Below are 19,778 nucleotides of genomic sequence, written 5' to 3'. Positions count from 1 at the left end.
AACAGTAAGGAGCAACCAAAAATCAAACATCAAATTACCTGAAAGGAAAAATAGAAATAACCAAGGAAAATAGGGCATCCATATCCCAGCATGTCAAGCAGCCCAATTTGTAGTTGGAATCCTTGAAAGAAATTAGTCCAGTTCTCTTGAACATATTAGTCAATTGTCAGAAGTGCTTTGGATGAGAGAGAGAGAGAGAGCTCCCGCACATGAAAAACAGACCAGTTTCACATGACAAAACCTACATGAAAAAGCCAGCGACACCGTGGAGAGAAAAAGGTTTCATCTGCAGAGGAGAAAATTTCTCTCACGTTCATACAAACATGAAAGTAGAGGTGAAAGGTCAGGCGATACGAAGAGAGCTCCAAATCCAAGCACATCCTAAAATACGAAGAGCATTTGCATCCACAGAGGGTTTAACCAACACATTCAAATGATGATGAACCAATTGATTTGGACTAGCATGACGCAAGAACACACTGCTCCCAGTGATCAATTGGAACGGCATGAGATGACAAGGGCCATCAAAACTTGCCTAGCACAAATATCAGGCTTTATGCAGAGACAGAACTTTCTAAGTAGGATGATTACACTCATGCAAAGAAAATAAGATGACGTGATCTAGGAATCAACTCACTGATCATTTATTCTTCACAAACATATATACACTTTTACATAGTGGCCACACATATTGGCTCCTTAGCAAATCAGCACTTTTGAAACATTATACACAGCATAAATTGAATTGTACAGGAACTAGTGATGTCTTTGCCATTAGGTTCAGGCTGTGCAATGATCACAAGTTGGTTTTCTTGTAGTAACCAATGTACAGGAGTTCTCAGGAAAAAGCCAACATCTTAGTTCCAACTTTGGAGTAGATGCCATTGAGGTCAGTATCAACTTTGGAGTAGATGTCCCCGAGGGCAGAATATAGTGGTTCAGCTGCTTTGGGCTGATCAACGGTCCCGAGGAGAATATCAGCTGTGGTAAGATATGGATCACCATAGAATTCTAAGTTCGTGTCCATTCTTGTCACAACAATGTTGCCTTCAAGTGAAATTCCCAAAAATGCGCCTGTTTCCATAAAACAGAATACAACCATCAGGAGAAAAAGACCTACGAAAGGAGCAGTCCAAAAAGAAACAAGTCAAGCTCCACTAAACTTCTCACTGGAAAAGAATGTACAATCCAAGATTGCAGGAATTTGCACTTTCAACAGAGAGCATACTACACATTAAAGCGCCAGTAGTAGAATTTGGTGTATCCAGGCTGAGGCAGGCTTTAGCAATAAAGTTCAAGAAAGATGGATTGTTAGGATATCGGATAGGTCTGGAGATGAGTAGGCGTATATATATTCTTTGCTATGTGGTATCAATTTGGATAATCTTCCCATGTTAGTCGAGTGAATGCCATCAAAACTCAATATAGCCCACAATGTCCGCATAGCACTAATGCAACTGCACATCTATGTCACATCGATACTCCAATCTTACTACCGTAAGAGTGTCCCCATATTTTCCTATTTCTTGATAGAGAACTCCACAAAAAAGAATGTCAACGCAACCTATTAGGATAACTACAACATTAATAAGTGAGCCACCCACAACATGTACAATTGGTTCTAGATGGAATGAAAGCCGCATTTTTTTAACTTACCAAGTATTTATAAATTCTATTTTCTGCCACCCAAAACAAAAGTTAAGCAGTAACCACTGACCTCAAGATTGAAATTCAGAAACTACAGTCTCCAACACAGGGTGTTGAATTACACAAAAGGTGATCCAGAAAGGTTCATATGCAACACTCTTGAGTTCCTTAACTTCCTTTACTATAACGACACTTCTTCCTCTGGTCCAGAAAGGTTCCTATGCAAGACTGCATTTCTTCTTCCTCCTCTGAGGGCCTATCTCAACTACTGGGCATCATTCACACGTCATGGAAGGAGGACAAGAGTAAGTTTCTAGATGTTCTACAGTACAACAAAGCAAAGTGAGCAGGTAGATGTAGACTAGGGGAGAGAAGCATGCTAGGAAGAGAAGGTTCATTCTTGTTCTTCTTGGAATCTTTTCGAGTACTAAACTATATATATAGGGGAAATATTTGCTACTAATGAGATAGAAATCATAGGTGCAAGCTATATCGACTCAATCTAACCGCATAGATGTGTTCAACATGGTTTGTTTGCTAAGGATTAAACCTTGGATCATGCTTTTCTGATGTAAAAATGTGATCTTTTGAGTTATGAAATTTTGGCACATTGTAGGCCGTTGAATTTTGAACCCCTTTAAAAACCTAATTACTTGTCATAATCACATGATTCAAAACAAGTTTCCTACTAAACAAACCATGTAGATCACATCCGTAACATTTGATCTACAAAAAATTAGAATTTTTTTAAGAAAAGAGTGATTTCTACTCATTAGTTCCTTACCTTCATTAGTAGCCACTGTTTATATATATATATATATATATATAGGTAGGTAGGTAGGTAGGTAGGTAGGTAGGTAGGTAGGTAGGTAGCGTTCACGAGATAAAAAAAAAGCTGAAACAATTAGTCGTTCTGTAACACTGCACTGCTGAGATGTTTATAATGTCCTGAAACAATTAGTTGGTTCCTAATGCTGAACTTCTGAGATATTTACCATGTCCTGAGAAGCATCAATTCGCATGATGCTATATCTTCTTTAAATGCAACTCCTCTGGGTGCTGGAACTACAGAAGAAACCTACAGCCAGTCATCCAATGGTTCCTAATATTATATGAATAATGAATGGATCATAATTTCAAATAAAGCTGAGTGGATAGTACAAGAACCATATTAAACTGGTGCACAATAAACCAAGGAGACAAAAAATAACCTACTATTTGAACTTGACTTCCACGTTCCTAAGGTGATACAAATATGTCACTAACTGTCCGCAGTTCCTCACACCAGACTCTGGCACTGTTTAGCAGATGAAGGATCACAATCCTCTTGCAGGCAGATCCATGGGCAACCATCTCATAATTTACTTCATGAGTGGTGAGCATCCAGGATATCCCTGTGTATCATATAGTTACTCATAAAGTAATCTGCACTCCAGCAGCAGGCGGCACCATTGACCAAGCCACTTAGGGTAGTATACATCAAAAGTACATCTCTAATTATTTGCAATTGTTCGAAGCACAGTGAGACCAAGAGCAATACCCTTACATAAAAATAACAGCAGAAATAACAGTATGTTTGTAAGATAAGTACTTCAATGAAACTAAAAATATGTCAAAATAGAAAATCCAGGGACATACCTTTGCTGCAACTGTAAGTATAACACATGCCAGATCCTCGATCCCCAGCTCGAAGATCTGCTTCTAACACTCTCCCAATAGGTCCAGCTGCAACACTCACACCACCACCCAAAGAAAAATGCATGTGGCTGCTGAATGTTTTCACAGCTTTTGAACCATGGAGCACAATAATAAAGTCTGTTAGCTCACCCCCAACCTGTTCCACAACAGACGTCACAGGAAGCAATCATTTCAGTTCCTTCAAAATGAGAAATGTAACCAAGATGCCTTTAAAGGTTTCACCTGTGCTCCCCAGCCTAATCCCAGAGAAAGTATTGCAGATGGTGCTGACCAAGATCCATCTGACCTTCGAGCAACAACCAAACCAGTACCAAGCTTGTAAGTAAGAAGCATGCCAGCTTTTGCAACTGTTATAACAGCCAGCCCTTTAGCTCCTTTAAGGACAGCAGAAGGTATTGATTTCTCTGGATTTAACCGTGCTGCCTGGACACTCAAATTTGCAAAACAGATCAGAAATGTAAATGATGGAAGATATATCCAAGAACTCACATTCATCTATGACTAATAAAAGATTAGAAAGGTTCAAAACTACAAGGAAAGAACCAATTTAGGAGATGGAGATCCCTAAATCAAAGCCACTTCCTGAACTAACCTGCTCTAGGTCATACTTAGTCCTTGTTTTGCCGGGTACCAATCTGGTCCGTACAAGACAGTCTGTTTGACTTTAGATTCTAACTGACAAGTTGGTTTCTATGTGACTATTGCAGGTTCGACAAGGTTCAAGGATTCCACAAAGTCAACAGAGGGGTAGTGATTTAGTAGGCAAGGAAGGAGGACTCACCTGACAGTAACTTCTCAGAGTATTAGCTGCCTTATATATTTCTTGTTCCATGGATAGACCCACAGGCATGTTTAACCATCCCCTCGTACAAGTCCAGTCCATGACATCATGTTTCGCTGTCTGAACAGCATTGCTAATTGTGTTGATCAGGACTCCTTGAACTGGATCCAACCTTTCATAGCAGGTGTCACAAACCCTCTGAGGTTTTCTTTCTCTGAATTTAACAGGTAATAAACATCTTCCTTTTGTACATGTTCTACAAAATATGGCTCCACAAAATCTACAATGGTGTCTACCACGAGTTAAGGGAGTGAAGGGAGCATTGCACTGCATGCAAGCAGTTGCTGAACTATCCGGAAGCCACTCTGGCGGTTCTGCTTGTAGAATCTCCCGATAGGCAAGATAGACATTCCCATCTGGATCAAGCACAAGTGGAGGTGCACTTGGCATGTAAACTGAAGAGTGTAGAAAGCTATCACCATTCTTCCCAGATCCTAGAAAAGATACATTTGAACTACCATGTTGATTATGACCCACACAACCGCGATCCTTATTCTTACCCATAAGAATAGCAAACATCCCACTCAACACATTTATCAAATTCACTTCCGGCTGTAGGTTGGATTGCAAAGAATTCCCAGGATCCTCACTTAAATAGGATTCTTCATCAAGAAAATCAGGATCTGGGTTGAAGTGGTAAGGGTATTCCTCTTTGAGTGAATACAATGTTCGGCTACAGGAATTGCTATCTTCTGTGGTTGGACTAAAAACAGGTCCACATCCACTCTTGATGTAATGAAATCCTCTGTCTTCATTATCCAGAGAACTTAGCTGAGAATGTGAAACTTGTCCATCTGATGGTGTCATGAGTTCGATGCCAAGCCGCAAAACAAACAGCAAAGGATCAGATTCCTGGACAAAATAGTTACTACATTATAACAGCTTAGTATAAGCAGACAATTCATAAGCACAATTTTTACACTAACACAAACGATAGAATCCAACAGCAAGAGAACTTTGTTAATAAAGTTACGTTTGCGAGGTCAATCTCGATGTTTGTGATGGAAAGATCATTGTATTAAGAATGTTTGGATGCAATGAAAAATTTTGTTTGTGAAGGATAGCACAATGGCCAATATCCAGACATCAAGCACGAGAAGCCTACTCTGAGACCCTGCAAAAATCAGCATCAGGGCAAACTGCTACATGACCACTGAATGTTAACAGGTTCTCAGAACCCACAATGAAAATAGTTACCTAGAGATATGATAGTTGACTCCTCAACCAAGAGACTATCCAGATTAAACAGAGACAAGAGATTAATGATTTCCAATGATAATAATTCCGTTAAAATTCCACACCAATTTTCATAATCCCATTAATGAAAGAAATGAAAAGGACACTTAAGAAACAAACAAACAAATTTTTTAAAAAAAAGTAGTGATATGTATGATAAACAGTCTATACAAACACACCCAAATTCTTCATGAAACATTAAATATGTCAACCAATTTTGCTTGTCATAATCAGCAAGACACATCTTAAAGAATCTGATGGAGTCCTGAAATAAAGCTAAAACAATACTAATTCCTGCACACCTAAGCCATATGGCATCTACATATTTAAAGCAAAACGACCTAAAATAAAGGGCACACTTCAAAATGTTTCTATCCTACCTTAGAATCAACTTTATCTCAATCCTAGATTTTAGGTAATCAGCTCTTATCCTCTATATCCTAGCATATGATTCCTGAGGGGTAAGTTGATCTAGCATAGCAGTCCATGAAAACTAACATCCCAACCCCCTTCAAACGGACCTTTTCCTCAGTGTTCTGAATCCAGAAACATTCCTATGGGACTATGTCACATGGGTGCGGGTGTGGCACTTTCAAAAAACTTGGGTGCGGGGGTGCGGCAAATATATATATATATATATATATATATATATATATATATATATATATATATATATATATATATATATATATATATATATATATATATATATATATATATATATAAAGTCCAAAAGTTGGACATAAATGACCTTGGGTGCGTTGACTGCACCCAGGGTCAGGTTGACCGCATCGGGTGCGGGTGCGACACCTAGTTGGAGAGTCCCTGTGACATAGCTATGGGATCATCTTTGATACTGTCAAAAAAAATATCCTGAGATTTACAGGGATGTTTTGGATCAAAATTTTCATGGCAATTATAATAAAAGCCCTTGTCTCTATGTTCTTTCATTTCTGGCATGCCAATTGTTTGATGAGAGTTGGTTCCTCTTCCAACATTGTAGATTATTCTATAATAGATGACCCCTTACCATTATGTTGAAGACATCAAAGTTTCCCTTCTTGCATGTGCACTTCCTGTAATGAAGTGGATAGAGTCCGATGAATATGCAAGAACACACACCTCAATTAAGTGAGAACCAGAGTTACCGGAAGCGCCTAGCTAAAAGGGGAAGCGCGCTTCGGAAGCGCGAAACGTCGCGCTTCCGAAGCGTGGGGGGAAGCGTCCCCCTTTTTTGGGAAGCGCGCTTCCCTTTAATGGGGGACGCGTTTCCCTTTAATGGGGGACGCGCTTCCCTTTAATGGGAAGCGCGCTTCCCCCATGCTTCCCCCTCGCTTCCCCCACGCTTCCCCCTCGCTTCCCCTGTTTTTTCAAATTTTTTGTATTTTTTATTTTTTATTTTTATTTTTTTCGCTTCCCCCTCGCTTCCGAGACGCTTCCTGGGTCGCTTCCGAGACGCTTCCTAGGTCGCTTCCGAGACGCTTCCCGAATCGCTCCTAAGTGGTCCCACGCTTCCCCGCTTCCTAAAATTTTGAAAGTGCCTCGCTTCCCGCTCCCGCTTCCCGTATCGCTTCCCGCTCCCGCTTCCTCAACTGGCAACCATGGTGAGAACACTTGATTGAATAATCATACCACCCACACAAGGGTCAAATGAGAAAGTATATTGCATAGAAAACTCTTTTGAAAAAGAGATGAAATAATACAAAGGCCATGAGGCCTATTTATAATACAAGAGGCTAAAGGGAGCAGCCAATATGGCTGTTGGGCTGCTCCCAACGGTCATATTTATGACTGTTGGGAGCAGCTCCAACAGCTATATTGGAGCTGGCCCAACAGTAAAAAACCAAAAATTAGAAAAAACAAAAAGTAAAAAGGTGAAAAAGAGTTGTCAGCCCCTAATGGGTTGACACCTATTATAGTGAAAAGATTGAAATACCCTTGCTGGGTATTTTGGTTACAATATATATATATATATATATATATATATATATATATATATATATATATATATATATATTAACACTCCCCCTCAAACTCATGGCAGAACAATCGAGAGTTTGCCAAGTAAGAAGTGAAATCTTGGAGACGGAAGCGCTTTGGTGAAGAAGTCTGCTAATTGATATTCAGACGGAACATAGGGCAATGTGACGGTCTTTCTCAGGAATTCTTTATGAACGTAGTGGCAATCCATCTCAATGTGTTTCGTCCTCTCATGAAATGTATGATTGCTTGCAATGTATACAACACTCTTGTTGTCACAACATAATCTTAAAGGTTCAGCAATATGAACCCCCAAGTCTTCGAGAAGTTTTCTTAGACATACTAACTCAAACGTAGTTGTCGCCATAGCACGATACTCAGCTTCAGTGGAGGAGAGTGACACATTCTGTTGCTTTTTGCATCACCATGAAATTAGAGTCACTTACAAATACATATAAACGAGTGGTTGAGCATCTATCATTGACATCCCCCCCAATCAGAATCAGAATATGCAATAACTTTTAGTGAGGAGGATGATAAAAGCAAGCCAAGATTAATAGATTTTTTAATATATCTAACAATTCTCATTACAACGCTCATATGCAGTGTAGCGAGAGCATGCTGAAATTGACTAGCATAATAAATAGCATGAGATATATCAGGACGGGTAATAGGAAGATAAGACAAAGCCCCAATCATTTGTCTGTAGAGCGTTGGATCATGTAAGGGTTCTCCATCATCTTTCTTCATTTTGGCATTTATGACTTCCGAAGTATCGACCATTTTTTCATCTGAGAGTCCTGATCTTTCGATGTTCTCCGCTGCGTATTTAGTCTGTGATAAAAAATAACCATGATGTTAAAATGTATCATTCAATCTTTGTAATCTTATATATATTTTATATATATAAAGGATGATACATATACATATATGGTATATATGCATATGTATCTTCCTAATTATATATATATAAAATATATATTTCTCTATTATTAGGCATAGGGGTAGTTTAGTCATTTCTCCTTTTTTACGCATATTCCATTTGGAATGTGTTTGTAATTTTACTTTTCTTTTTCTTTTTTATTTTTCATTTTTTGTGGTTTGCGCCACCTAGGGAGGCTCCCCAAAGAGTCGTTGGGGGCTCCCAACGACTCCTTTGGGAGCCCCCTATGTGGCTCCTCTTTTGTGTTATAAATAGGGGTCTCCCCCTTGTAATTTATTCACTCCTTTGGAGGAGCTTTTGCTCCATGTAATGGGTGTTACACCCTTCCTCTTTTCAATAATATCAACTTATGCCTTATAGCATTTTTGCCCCTTTGTGGGTTTATGTGTTAGCACATTATGTGCTTGTGTTTTCCCCTTTAGTGGGTATATTCGCACTTCATGTGCATGTGTATTGGTTCATTATTGAACCTAATATATTCAAAGTTGTTTCCTTACATGGTATCAGAGCAAGGTTGGGATCGAGTTGCTCATTGTTGCATTGGGAAGCGTGCTATTCAAGAAATTTTAAAGAAGAATGGTGAAGTTCTCGTTTCTCTCTTTTGCTTCTTAAAATTATTTGGTATGCATTATATTTCTTTAAGTATTATGCATTATGAAGAATTAGATATGTTTTTGCATATGTGTTTCTCTCTTTTGCTTCTTAAAATATTTGGTATGCATTATATTTCTTTAAATATTGAGCATTATAAAGAATTAGATATGTTTTTGCATATGTGTTCTCCATGTCATTATGAGTTTGGATTCTTAACAATTCCATTGAACTTTTTATATTATTTTCTTTCGTATGTTCTTTCTTGAAAAATAAGTTTTTTAAAGAAAATTATGTTAGAAGTAAAATGTTTGTGAGAGATGTAGCATTGCTTACATACTCTCATCATAATTATTTCATATTAAAGGTATGTGTTTACCCTCTAAAATGTCCTATATGAGGTTTTGTCATAATAACATGTGTCTTTGAAAAATGATGTTTTATTTTCCTATCTAATGAGTTCTTTTTCATACGAGCAATGTTTGATTAAGAAGGCATTTTTATAATATCGGTTGAATTAAGTTTTAAAAATGATCTCATAAAATATGGTTATTCTCTTTTCATTCTTCAATTCAATTTCAAGAATATGTTTTATTATAAGATTTATGGTCTTCATTAATGTTGCATACTTATTACATATGTTTTAAATATTTCATGTTGTGTTTATTTAAAACATATTCATGCCATTGGTTATAATCTATTAAGTCATATAATATTATGAATTTTTGTTTATAGATTTATGCCATAACGCAATCCTAGTATTCTCTTTGGGATTTTCTCCACTTTAATAAAGTTTTCCCTCTTCCTTTCGTATGTACCCTCATTTGAGAATTTTGTTTGTTGGATCTCTCTTTGAGAGGCCTTTTGATCCTTGTGAATCATCTTATGAGTATATACTCTTTGAGAAGATTTCATGATTGTTATAAGCTTCTTTTTAATATTGGTTTTTTATGAGACTTTTTAAATATTACCATCTTTATGAAAGCTTGAGAGACTCAAGCATTTGCTTCTTTTATAAAATACATGCATTATTGCATGTTTGCTATTATTATGCTTTTTACGTATTTTGTTCAAGTGTTGTGAGAGTGTCTTCGTACACTTCTTTTATAAAGTATTCATGCTTGTATGTGTATTGTCTATTCATAGACATTTTCACATGGTACTCTCTTTTCAATAAAGAGATGATATATATTGCCTTCCTTAGGGCTTGTTTTGTCCCTTAGTGGACTTGTGAGAATGTTTCTTTTATCATTATAAGTGCTTCTGCAATATCTTGTTACATGTTGCCTTAAATTTGCTCATTTAAGATTATTGTCATTCTACATCTTGGTATGCATATAATTGCAATTTATAAAAGCTTGATTTGATTCTTGGATTATTCCAAATCCGTCCTCACACATGACATTGCTTAAATATTTCATGTTGTGTTTATTAAGTCTTTTGATAATGATCATGATTGAACATAATTTCGTATTTATGCAAAATTATTATAAGGCATATTGTTGTGATTAATTATGTTGGACCTTTGAATCAGCCCTCTTTGTAAAATCACATATTTGGAAAATGATTTCCCTAAGTGTTCATTGCCTTTTTATGACATTTATTTTTATCCATCACAAGTTATATGATGCATCAATCCTTTTTGTATGACCTTATTGTTATATTAGAGATGATTGTCCAGGTGAGTTAAGGGCACCTTGTGTTATGTCATTTTAGATTGTCCAATTACCATATTAAAGATGGTTGTTGAGGTGAGTTATGGGCACCTTGGGACTCTAGAATGATTTGTTATATGATCTCTAATTATGAGTGTCACTCGTTTTCTTTTGGCCATTGATCTTATGAATGCTCTTATTTATATATAAATGTGATGGATATATGGTGTTTTGAAACCTTAAATGTTTTAAGGTATATTTAATTCAAGGGTGTTGGGGATTATTGCCCAACCTTTTATTGCTTATGAATCTTATGAGTGCATTTGCACATTTGTGATTTAGTGTTTTGTGCTTTTGTGCACAAGTGTTCCAAGTGTTCTTATTGTGCGTATGTGCACATATTTATTTTCAAAATATTGTCCAAGGTTTTATTTATATGTTTGTCATTACAAGTTTTATTGCCTCAAAAGTCTTTTCCTCTTATACCTCTTATCTAAGTGTCATCATATGTAGACAAGACATATTATTACACCATCGTGTGTTGGTAGCCCTTTGTTGGCTTTGTTCTCTTGGTCTAGTAGCTGAACACACTTGTCTTGAGTGTTATTATATGTAGACAAGGCACGTTGATTCACACCATGGTGTGTGATTTTAGTCCATGTTGGCATTTGTGTCCTTGTTCTAGTCGCTGAAATGTATGCCCATGGTTGGCTTCTTTCACTCATTTCAAGTGTCATTTTATGTAGACAAGAGATGTATTGTGTTTTAGCCCATGGTTGGCTTGATACTCTTGTTCTAGTAGCTGAACATACTTGGTCTTGAGTGTATTTTTACGTAGACAAGAGATGTTTTTGATCCATGTTGGCGTGCATTATCTTGTTCTTATCGTTGATGCACTCATTTCAAGTATTATTACATGTAGACAAGAGGTTCTTTTACACACCGTTGTGTGTGTCCTTGACCTTTAATGACATTATATTTATGTTCTTGATCTAGTAGCTTACACACTTGATTTGTGGGTTTTGGAGGACTAATGAGGTAGTTGCTTCTAATTGATGAATTATTGTTGAAATTTGTGAAATTTCATTCATATTTTGTCTTTTAAAGATACAAGTGAATCATATCATTAATATGCATATTTTAAAATCAAATTGATTTTTTGGTCACCTTTTATATTTGATATGCAAAATGAGTTTTTTGGTCACCTTTTATATTTGATACTCAAATAACTCTCATTATTTTGCCTCTTAAGTGGACTTAAAATCTTTTGAACTCTTGTGTTTTATACACTCTTTTGAGCATTTCCCTCTTGAAATCGCTTTCAAAGGACTTGCTAAAATCAATAACACTTGTCTTTCTATCTTATCGGTTCATATAATATTACTTGACTAAAGTATGATTGGAGCATGATCATTAATGACTCTTTTAGGTGTTGATTCATTTCATGATATTATATGCATATGCTCATTATGGCCTTTTGACCCTCATTTAATAAATTATGTGCAACTTATGCCTCTTCGTAGGCTTCTTGTGGTGTCCCTTGTGGACCATTATGTTATTCCTCGTTATGAGGTTATGTTTGTCCAATGTTGGACTTTATGAATGCATTATGCATTCTTGTAATTTGTTTTTGCTCCCTCTTCAACATGGTATATGAATATGAAAAATTGGTTTTCTAAAATCATTTTGCATACATAAGTAATTATCTTGTTCCATCAAATCCTGTGCTTCAAATAAAATAATTGTGTTTTTACTATGCATAGAATATCTTTTTGCACCATTACTTTTGGATGAATTATATGATATGATTTTTGGTTAATTCATCTTATTTAAAATATTTCACTTGATTAAAGTGCAAAGATATTTTTTACTTGAACCTTTTCTTGATTTGTTCCACAGGATCTTGAAGATGAGAGGAAAAGAAGTACCTTGGATAGATCATGAAAGGTGTTCATCGTTAAAGGCTTTGGAGGAAGACATTTGCAAATTTCAATGGCATTCGGACTGAAGGCTCTTGAAGCCTTGATATTCTTCCTCTTGCATTCTTCAATCTTTTCGTTCCCCCACGCAAAGTTTGAGGGGGGGGTGTTAAAATGTATTATTCAATCTTTGTAATCTTATATATATTTTATATATATAAAGGATGATACATATACATATATGGTATATATGCATATGTATCTTCCTAATTATATATATAAAATATATATTTCTCTATTATTAGGCATAGGGGTAGTTTAGTCCAGTGGCGGAGCCAGGGGTGGGCATGGGTGGGCAGTCGCCCACCCCAGAATTTGAAACCGGAAAAAAAAATATTGTGCCTCCAGCGATATTTCGTAAAGAAACAAAGAATCTGACTTTAACTCTTGTATGCTAATGCCTACCGCTATGTGTGTTTTAATTTGTCTGGTGTGTGACAAATAGAAAATAAGTGTATGTTTACTTTTAATCCAGCAATTTGTTCGAGGATCAATAACGCATGCTTGGAATTCAAAAATTGTTAGTGTTGGACTTGACCTGTTCTGGATATTATCGAACGTGGTGTGTTGTCATTTAGATGCAGTTTGTTTTAGGTGGCAAGCACTCGCCCAGGACCGCGATCAGCAAGTGGTGCTGACACGTTTATGTCTTCCCGTGGCAGTGGTATCACATACACCCTAAGCTTCCACCTAATCTGGACCAGCGTCTGTCACTCCCCGAGTTCGAATCTGCATTCAACTGGGTTATGGATTGTGCGTTTTAAGCTTTAGAAACTGCTTTTGGAAAGCAGAGTAATGTTCCTTGCTGTTTATTTGAGTTGAATGTATGCAAAACGATCTCAAATGATTTGAGTATATTGTGATAAATATTGCTGATTTTTTTTACATTGATAACCAATCAATTTCAATATAATTCAAAGGCTTATTTAAGTTTTATCTCTTCACGAACGACTGTGACTTCAACAAATTTTTTTTGGCTCCGCCATTGATCAGAATAAATGGATCGTCCTTCAAGACCATAGCATTGTCCCCGAGACCCGAAGTCTGCCCACCCAACGAAAAACTCTTGGCTCCGCCACTGGTTTAGTCATTTCCCCTTTTTTACGCATATTCCATTTGGAATGTGTTTGTAATTTTACTTTTCTTTTTCTTTTTTATTTTTCATTTTTTGTGGTTTGCGCCACCTAGGGAGGCTCCCCAAAGAGTCGTTGGGGAGCCCCCAACAGTCACAAATGTGACCGTTGGGGGCTCCCAACGACTCCTTTGGGAGCCCCGTATGTGGCTACTCTCTTGTGTTATAAATAGGGGTCTCTCCCTTATAATTTATTCACTCCTTTGGAGGAGCTTTTGCTCCATGTAATGGGTGTTACACCCTTCCTCTTTTCAATAATATCAACTTATGCCTTATAGGCATTTTTGCCCCTTTGTGGGTTTATGTGTTAGCACATTATGTGTTTGTGTTTTCCCCTTTAGTGGGTATATTCACACTTCATGTGCATGTGTATTGGTTCATTATTGAACCTAATATATTCAAAGTTGTTTCCTTACAGATGTGAGTAAGCAAGTTCTATTCCAAGAAAGTATCATAAAAAACCAAGATCTGTCATATCAAAGTTGGCTTTAAGCACATCTTTGATATAGTTAACTCCCTTCTTATCATCTCCTGTGATTATCATATCATCTACGTAAAGAAGTAGGATCATCATTCTTGCATTAGAAGACTTAACAAACAATGCAATGTCAGTAAAGCAAGATTTAAAATGAAGTTGTGTCATCAAATTATTAAACCTATCATATCAAGCTTTGGGGGCTTGTTTCAAGCCATATAAGGCCTTACATAACCAAAGAGTTTTTCCATGTGCTAAAGTCAAGCCTGGTGGAGGATCCATGTACACCTCTTCATCCAGATTACCATTTAAAAAAGCATTTTTAATATCCATTTGGAATATAGGTCATTTCCTAATCGATGTTATAGCAATGAGAGTTTTAACAATGGTCATTCGAGCGACTGGGGCAAACGTCTTATCATAGTCTATCTCATATTCTTGATTGTATCCTTTGGCCAGTAACCTAGCTTTATATCTTTCTAATGTTCAATCGTACTTGGTTTTTACCTTGTATACCCATATGCATCCTATAGTTTTTCTTCCTTTAGGTAATGTTTGGATTTTTCAAGTTTTTGCCCTTTCTAATGCTTCTAACTCATCGTTTATGGCCTTAACATATTCTTGATGATGTTTAGCCTCATGGAATGATTGAGGTTCAAAATATGAGTGAATGGCCATTAAACATGATCTATACCTTGATTTAAAGGAATCATATGATACAAATCTACTAGGAGCTTTTAAAATTCTTATAGATTTTCTAAGGCTAGAAGAATATTCTTCTTGGTTTTGAGAGTATCTTTCTAGGGCACATGGTGGGTGACCTTCGGTACGTCAGGCATAGGTTTGTAAATTATTGTGAGATAGGTCTATATCATCAAGATTCCTTCTCACATTCTCATTTGCCTCATGCATATCTTCACTTTCATGAATATTTTCACACTTATCATTGACTAGGTCAAAGAGAAACGAATAATCATAACTCTCTTGGATTTTTTTTTTGCTAAAATCGTTTTCATTTTCAAGGAATATAACATTTCGAAAAACATACAATTTGTTTCTTTCAATGTCATAACACCTATATCCTTTTTTGTTTTCGGCATAACCTAAAAACACACAAGGAATTGCTTTAGGAGAGAGTTTATCATTCTTGTTGGTAAGAACAAAATACTTGCAGCCGAAGACCCTCAACCTTTTGTAATCAGGATACATTTTATAAATTTTTTCAATAGGGAAGACATTTTCAATATTTTTTAAAGACATTCTATTTGTCAAATAGACCACCGTAAGGGTGGCTTCAACCCAAAAAAAATTGGAATATTTTTAGATACTAGAAGTGTTCTAATGGTCTCAATAATGTGTCTGTGTTTCCTTTCGGCAAGTCCATTTTGTTGAGTGTATGGACATAATTTTTTATGAACAATCATATTTAGGTCAAGATAATTTTCAAACTCTTTTGACACAAATTTTCTCCTGAAATCAGTTCTAAAGATTTGAATATTGATTTTAAATTGATTCTTTATATAACTATGAAATTTTTTAAAACAATCAAATACTTCCGATTTGTATTTTAGAAAGAATATCCAAGAGTATCTACTATAATCATCTATAAACACAACATAATAGCAAACACCTCCTTTGGACACAACTGAAGCCGGTCCCCATACATCTGAATGCACTAATTCAAATAGATTCTTAGTTATAAGGTGTCTCGGTCCAAAAGGTAAATACTTCATTTTGCCAAGAATGCAATCTTCACGTACAAATTTTTTTTTTTTTACAATTTGAAAGAAATGAAAACAATTATAATTTTGTCACACTAGGGTGTCCTAGTCTTTTGTGCCAAATTTCTATATCTTTCTTTTTCATAAAATTACAAAAAAGTTGTTTTGGTAATTCAAAATTGTCCATGACATAGAAATCTCCTCTTCTACGGCCTCGCCCAATCAGCTTTCCAGACTGGAGATCCTGTAATAGACAATCATTAGATGAAAAACTATTTTGTAACTATAACCTGCAATTTGAGAAACTGATAAAAGATTTAAATTTAATTTTGGTACTATTCTAATGTTTGGTATATGAAAGATAGATGTTTTTTGATAAATACCAAAACTTTTAATTTTCAAAGATGTGTCATCGGCAGTTAAAACACAAGAATCATTTGGATTAAACTTGCTTTCGGTCAATATGGACTCATTAGGGGTCATATGAAATGAAGCACCGGAGTCAAGGATCCAAGAGGTCTTACCATGGTTGTCACTTGTAGATATGGCTGCTCCTGAATAAGAAGTAGATTGAGCTTTAAGCATAGGTTATAGTACCTCCATTAGTTGAGCTAAAGAGAGCGAGTTGATGCATTTAGAGTCGTTCATTTCACTCCTTTCAACCGAAGTCACTTTATTGTCTTCTTTATGATCCTCCATCTTTCTTTTGGGACAAAAAAATTTGATGTGTCCCAGTTCATAACAATGATAACAAATAATTTTTTCACCCCCTTTAAAATCATGATCACCTCTCTTTTCATAGTTGTTCGGATTTCTACCATTCTCATTTCTTAAAAAATAAGGTGGTTTATAGCTCTTAGTATGATTTTTAGGCTTTGACATAGCAAGCACGAATTCTTCATCTTTAGAAATGGATGGTTTTTTCAATCTATTTTCTTTCATCGTTAATTCTTCAAGAGTTTCAACTATGGAAGGGACCCCTCCTCTATGAAGAAGAGCAAATTTAGTTTATTCAAATTTAGGCCTAAGCCCATTTATGAATTGATAGAAATGTTTCGCTTTGATTTGATTTTCACAGAGTTTAACATCTTGTGGGCAATGCTACTTTAGTTCAAGAAGAGCCAATTCATCCCAAAGGAGAGAGAGAGCATTGTAGTATTCCCTTATGCTCATCTCTTCTTGAGTCATGGTCCTTACTTTATTTTGGACGTTACATATATATGCGATATTCTTAAGACTATACATGTCTTTAAGGTATTTTCATGCATCACTAGCGAAGTCAAACTTCGCCAAACTAGAACACTTGTGGATGTCCACACTATTGATGAGCCATCCAATAATTTTGGAATGACTCATCCTCCTTTCCTTCCATCTTTTCTCATAGTCGAAAACGGCTTTAGCCATTTTCTCTCCTTGAAGCGCAACTTCTTTTCTATTCTCGATTTTTGTAAGAATGAGTTTAGGCTCTTTTTTGGTGCCGTCAACCAATCCCCAAAGTCTCTTTTCTCATATTTTATGTTTTACTATAGATGCCCACGTCACATAGTTTGTGTCATTTAGGCGTATAGGAATGTGGACTATTACCTCCTTCTCATTCTCCATTTACAACAAGTGGATAGAGAGAGAAAGAAAAAGAAAGAGAGAAAGAGGAAGAAAATACAAGACTTTTTCCGAAGTGGTTCGCTTCCCGATGCAACAATTCGTGATTTGTTGTATTTTGCCAAGCTCACGATCATCCTCTTGATATTGTCACGATCTTCTCTAAAAATGGCTTTTGAAACACCCAAGCTTTGATATAATGTAATGAAGTGGATCGAATCCAATGAATATGCAAGAACGCACACATCAATTAAGTGAGAACACTTGATTGAATAATCACACCACCCACACAAGGGTCAAATGAGAAAGTATATCGCATAGAAAACTCTCTTGAAAAAGAGATGAAATAATACAAGGCCATGAGGCCTATTTATAATACAAGAGGCTAAAGGGGGCAGCCAATATGGCTGTTGGGCTGCTCCCAATGGTCATATTTATGACTGTTGGGAGCAGCTCCAGCAGCTATATTGGAGATGGCCCAACAGTAAAAAACCAAAATTTATAAAAAACAAAAAGTAAAAAGGTGAAAAAGGGTTGTCCGTTCCTAATGGGGTGACGCCTATTACAGTGAAAAGACCAAAATACTCTTTCTAGGTATTTCGGTTACAATATATATATATATATATATATATATATATTCAAAAATCAGTCGATGAGCGTCTTCTTAGTCTAGCATTCTACTTGGTTGGCAGGCTTTTCGAATTAGGATTGGTAATCTCCACTGATCCAATTTCTTGAATCTTTGGCAGCATCAAATTTCTCATATTCAATGGGGGACCAAACAAAAACACACTGCCTTGGTCAAATTCATCAAGGTATCTCATTTTGTATATGCACAAATCACTAGAACTGTTGGACAGCCTCTTCTTCAAACTGATATGATGTAAATAGGCCCTTTTGTTCTCAGGTATATTTTGAAGCCTAAAAAATTGCTCAGCACAATAGATCCAATTAGTTAGATATTATCTTCCAAACTTTCAAAAATCAAATCTAGTATATCATGCTTGAATCAGTCCAATGCCACCCAGCCCTCTATTAGGCACCTCTGACTCATTCAATGATCTGATCTCTCTCTAGCCATTGAGGTTGCTAGTTTCTTGTATTGCATGCTCGTGGCTGCAGGTGTCTCTCGCATCCCACGAAGTACTTTGATGTGCTCCTGCAACCCTTCCTCTAGTTTGCTTATTCTAGCCCACATTGCTTTGACTTTTCTGAGCCAAAGTTTACTTAAAACAGCAAGACCTAAAACTAGGACACTCTTCTCTCAAAATGTATCTATGCTATCTTAGAACCAACTTTAACTCGACCCACGTTCAAGATAAGAAGCTCTTATCCTCTACACCCTACCATAAGGTTGCCTAGGTAAGTTGATCTAGCGCAGTAACCTTGGTAAAAAGAATAAGAAAAATCAAACTGTTAACAGAAGTCTTCAAGATTTCCGTTGCTTACTTCATTATCTTAAAAACCTTCCTTTCCCAAAGAAAACTAGAATTAAAGGAAAAGCGAAAAAAGACCAAGAAGGAGAAAAAAAGAATTGCTCTTGAGCTCCAACAATTCAATTGCATCACTTTCCTATTCGAGGTTTCACGAGTGCGCTCAAAGAAATAAAACCCTGAAAACTCTAATTCTTATTTGGATGAGTCTTTGAAAAAACACAGGAAATCACCGAAGACGGTAAGCCAGAAAGAACACATACACACCAATTTTCCCCCAAAGAACCTGAAAAACTTCTCCTAAACCAGAGAAACAGCGCGAGCGTCCATCTCGATTCCAGGATTCACGAATAACCATGACCATAAGCATAGGAAAAAGAAAAACCCTGATATCTTTAATTGCGCAAATCCCAGAAAATAACACAACAATAAAGATAAAAAACAAACAAATTTCCCAAAAATTACATCAATTAACACGCTTCTGTCAATTCATAAGGGAATTAATTGTGCCATCACCATCATTCATGGGTTTAGGGTTCATGAAACAACCATCAATCGAAGCAAAGAGACCCTCTAATTGTCGTGGATTAACGAGCTATGAGAAAACGAATTAAGACGAAGAGCGAGATCGAACAGAGAATTTCCGATGGAATAAAAAAAGGAATAATTTCGAAAATTAAAGAGAAAAAAAAGAGGGTAAAACGAACCTTTTGAGATATATCTCCGGGGGAAGATTGGATTGCTCTGCGGGAAATCGGATGACAATAAGAAAGCGATTGCGGGAAGAAGAAGAAAACAAGGCCATTTAAATGGGTCGAGTACGAACCTGAACCGGAATTACATCCGGA

General features: G+C 36.4%; 1 protein-coding gene across 1 annotated transcript; it reads right to left on the bottom strand.

Moving 5' to 3' along the window:
* Window positions 1–622: 622 nt before the first annotated feature.
* On the bottom strand, window positions 623–19,704 carry LOC149834293 (uncharacterized). Its single transcript, XM_090011314.1, has 5 exons — window positions 19,638–19,704; window positions 4,127–5,038; window positions 3,568–3,768; window positions 3,286–3,481; window positions 623–1,074 (listed from the first exon to the last, which is right to left on the bottom strand). The coding sequence occupies exons 2-5, from the start codon at window positions 4,991–4,993 to the stop codon at window positions 839–841; spliced, it is 1,500 nt and encodes a 499-aa protein (XP_089867440.1). The 5' UTR covers window positions 4,994–5,038; window positions 19,638–19,704; the 3' UTR covers window positions 623–838.
* Window positions 19,705–19,778: the final 74 nt, after the last annotated feature.

Source organism: Nuphar pumila, chromosome 6 (genome assembly GCF_984573655.1).
Source record: "Nuphar pumila chromosome 6, dmNupPumi1.hap1.1, whole genome shotgun sequence".
NCBI lineage: Eukaryota > Viridiplantae > Streptophyta > Magnoliopsida > Nymphaeales > Nymphaeaceae > Nuphar > Nuphar pumila.
This window is presented reverse-complemented; position numbering and strand designations above follow the sequence as displayed.

Coding starts and splice junctions, on each gene's coding strand:
- LOC149834293 (XM_090011314.1), bottom strand. CDS start 4,993: ATGACACCATCAGATGGACAAGTTTCACATTCTCAGCTAAGTTCTCTG. Junction 3,482..3,567: donor GATTAGGCTGGGGAGCACAG/GTGAAACCTTTA, acceptor GTTGTGGAACAG/GTTGGGGGTGAGCTAACAGA. Junction 1,075..3,285: donor TACTTACAGTTGCAGCAAAG/GTATGTCCCTGG, acceptor TTATGGAAACAG/GCGCATTTTTGGGAATTTCA.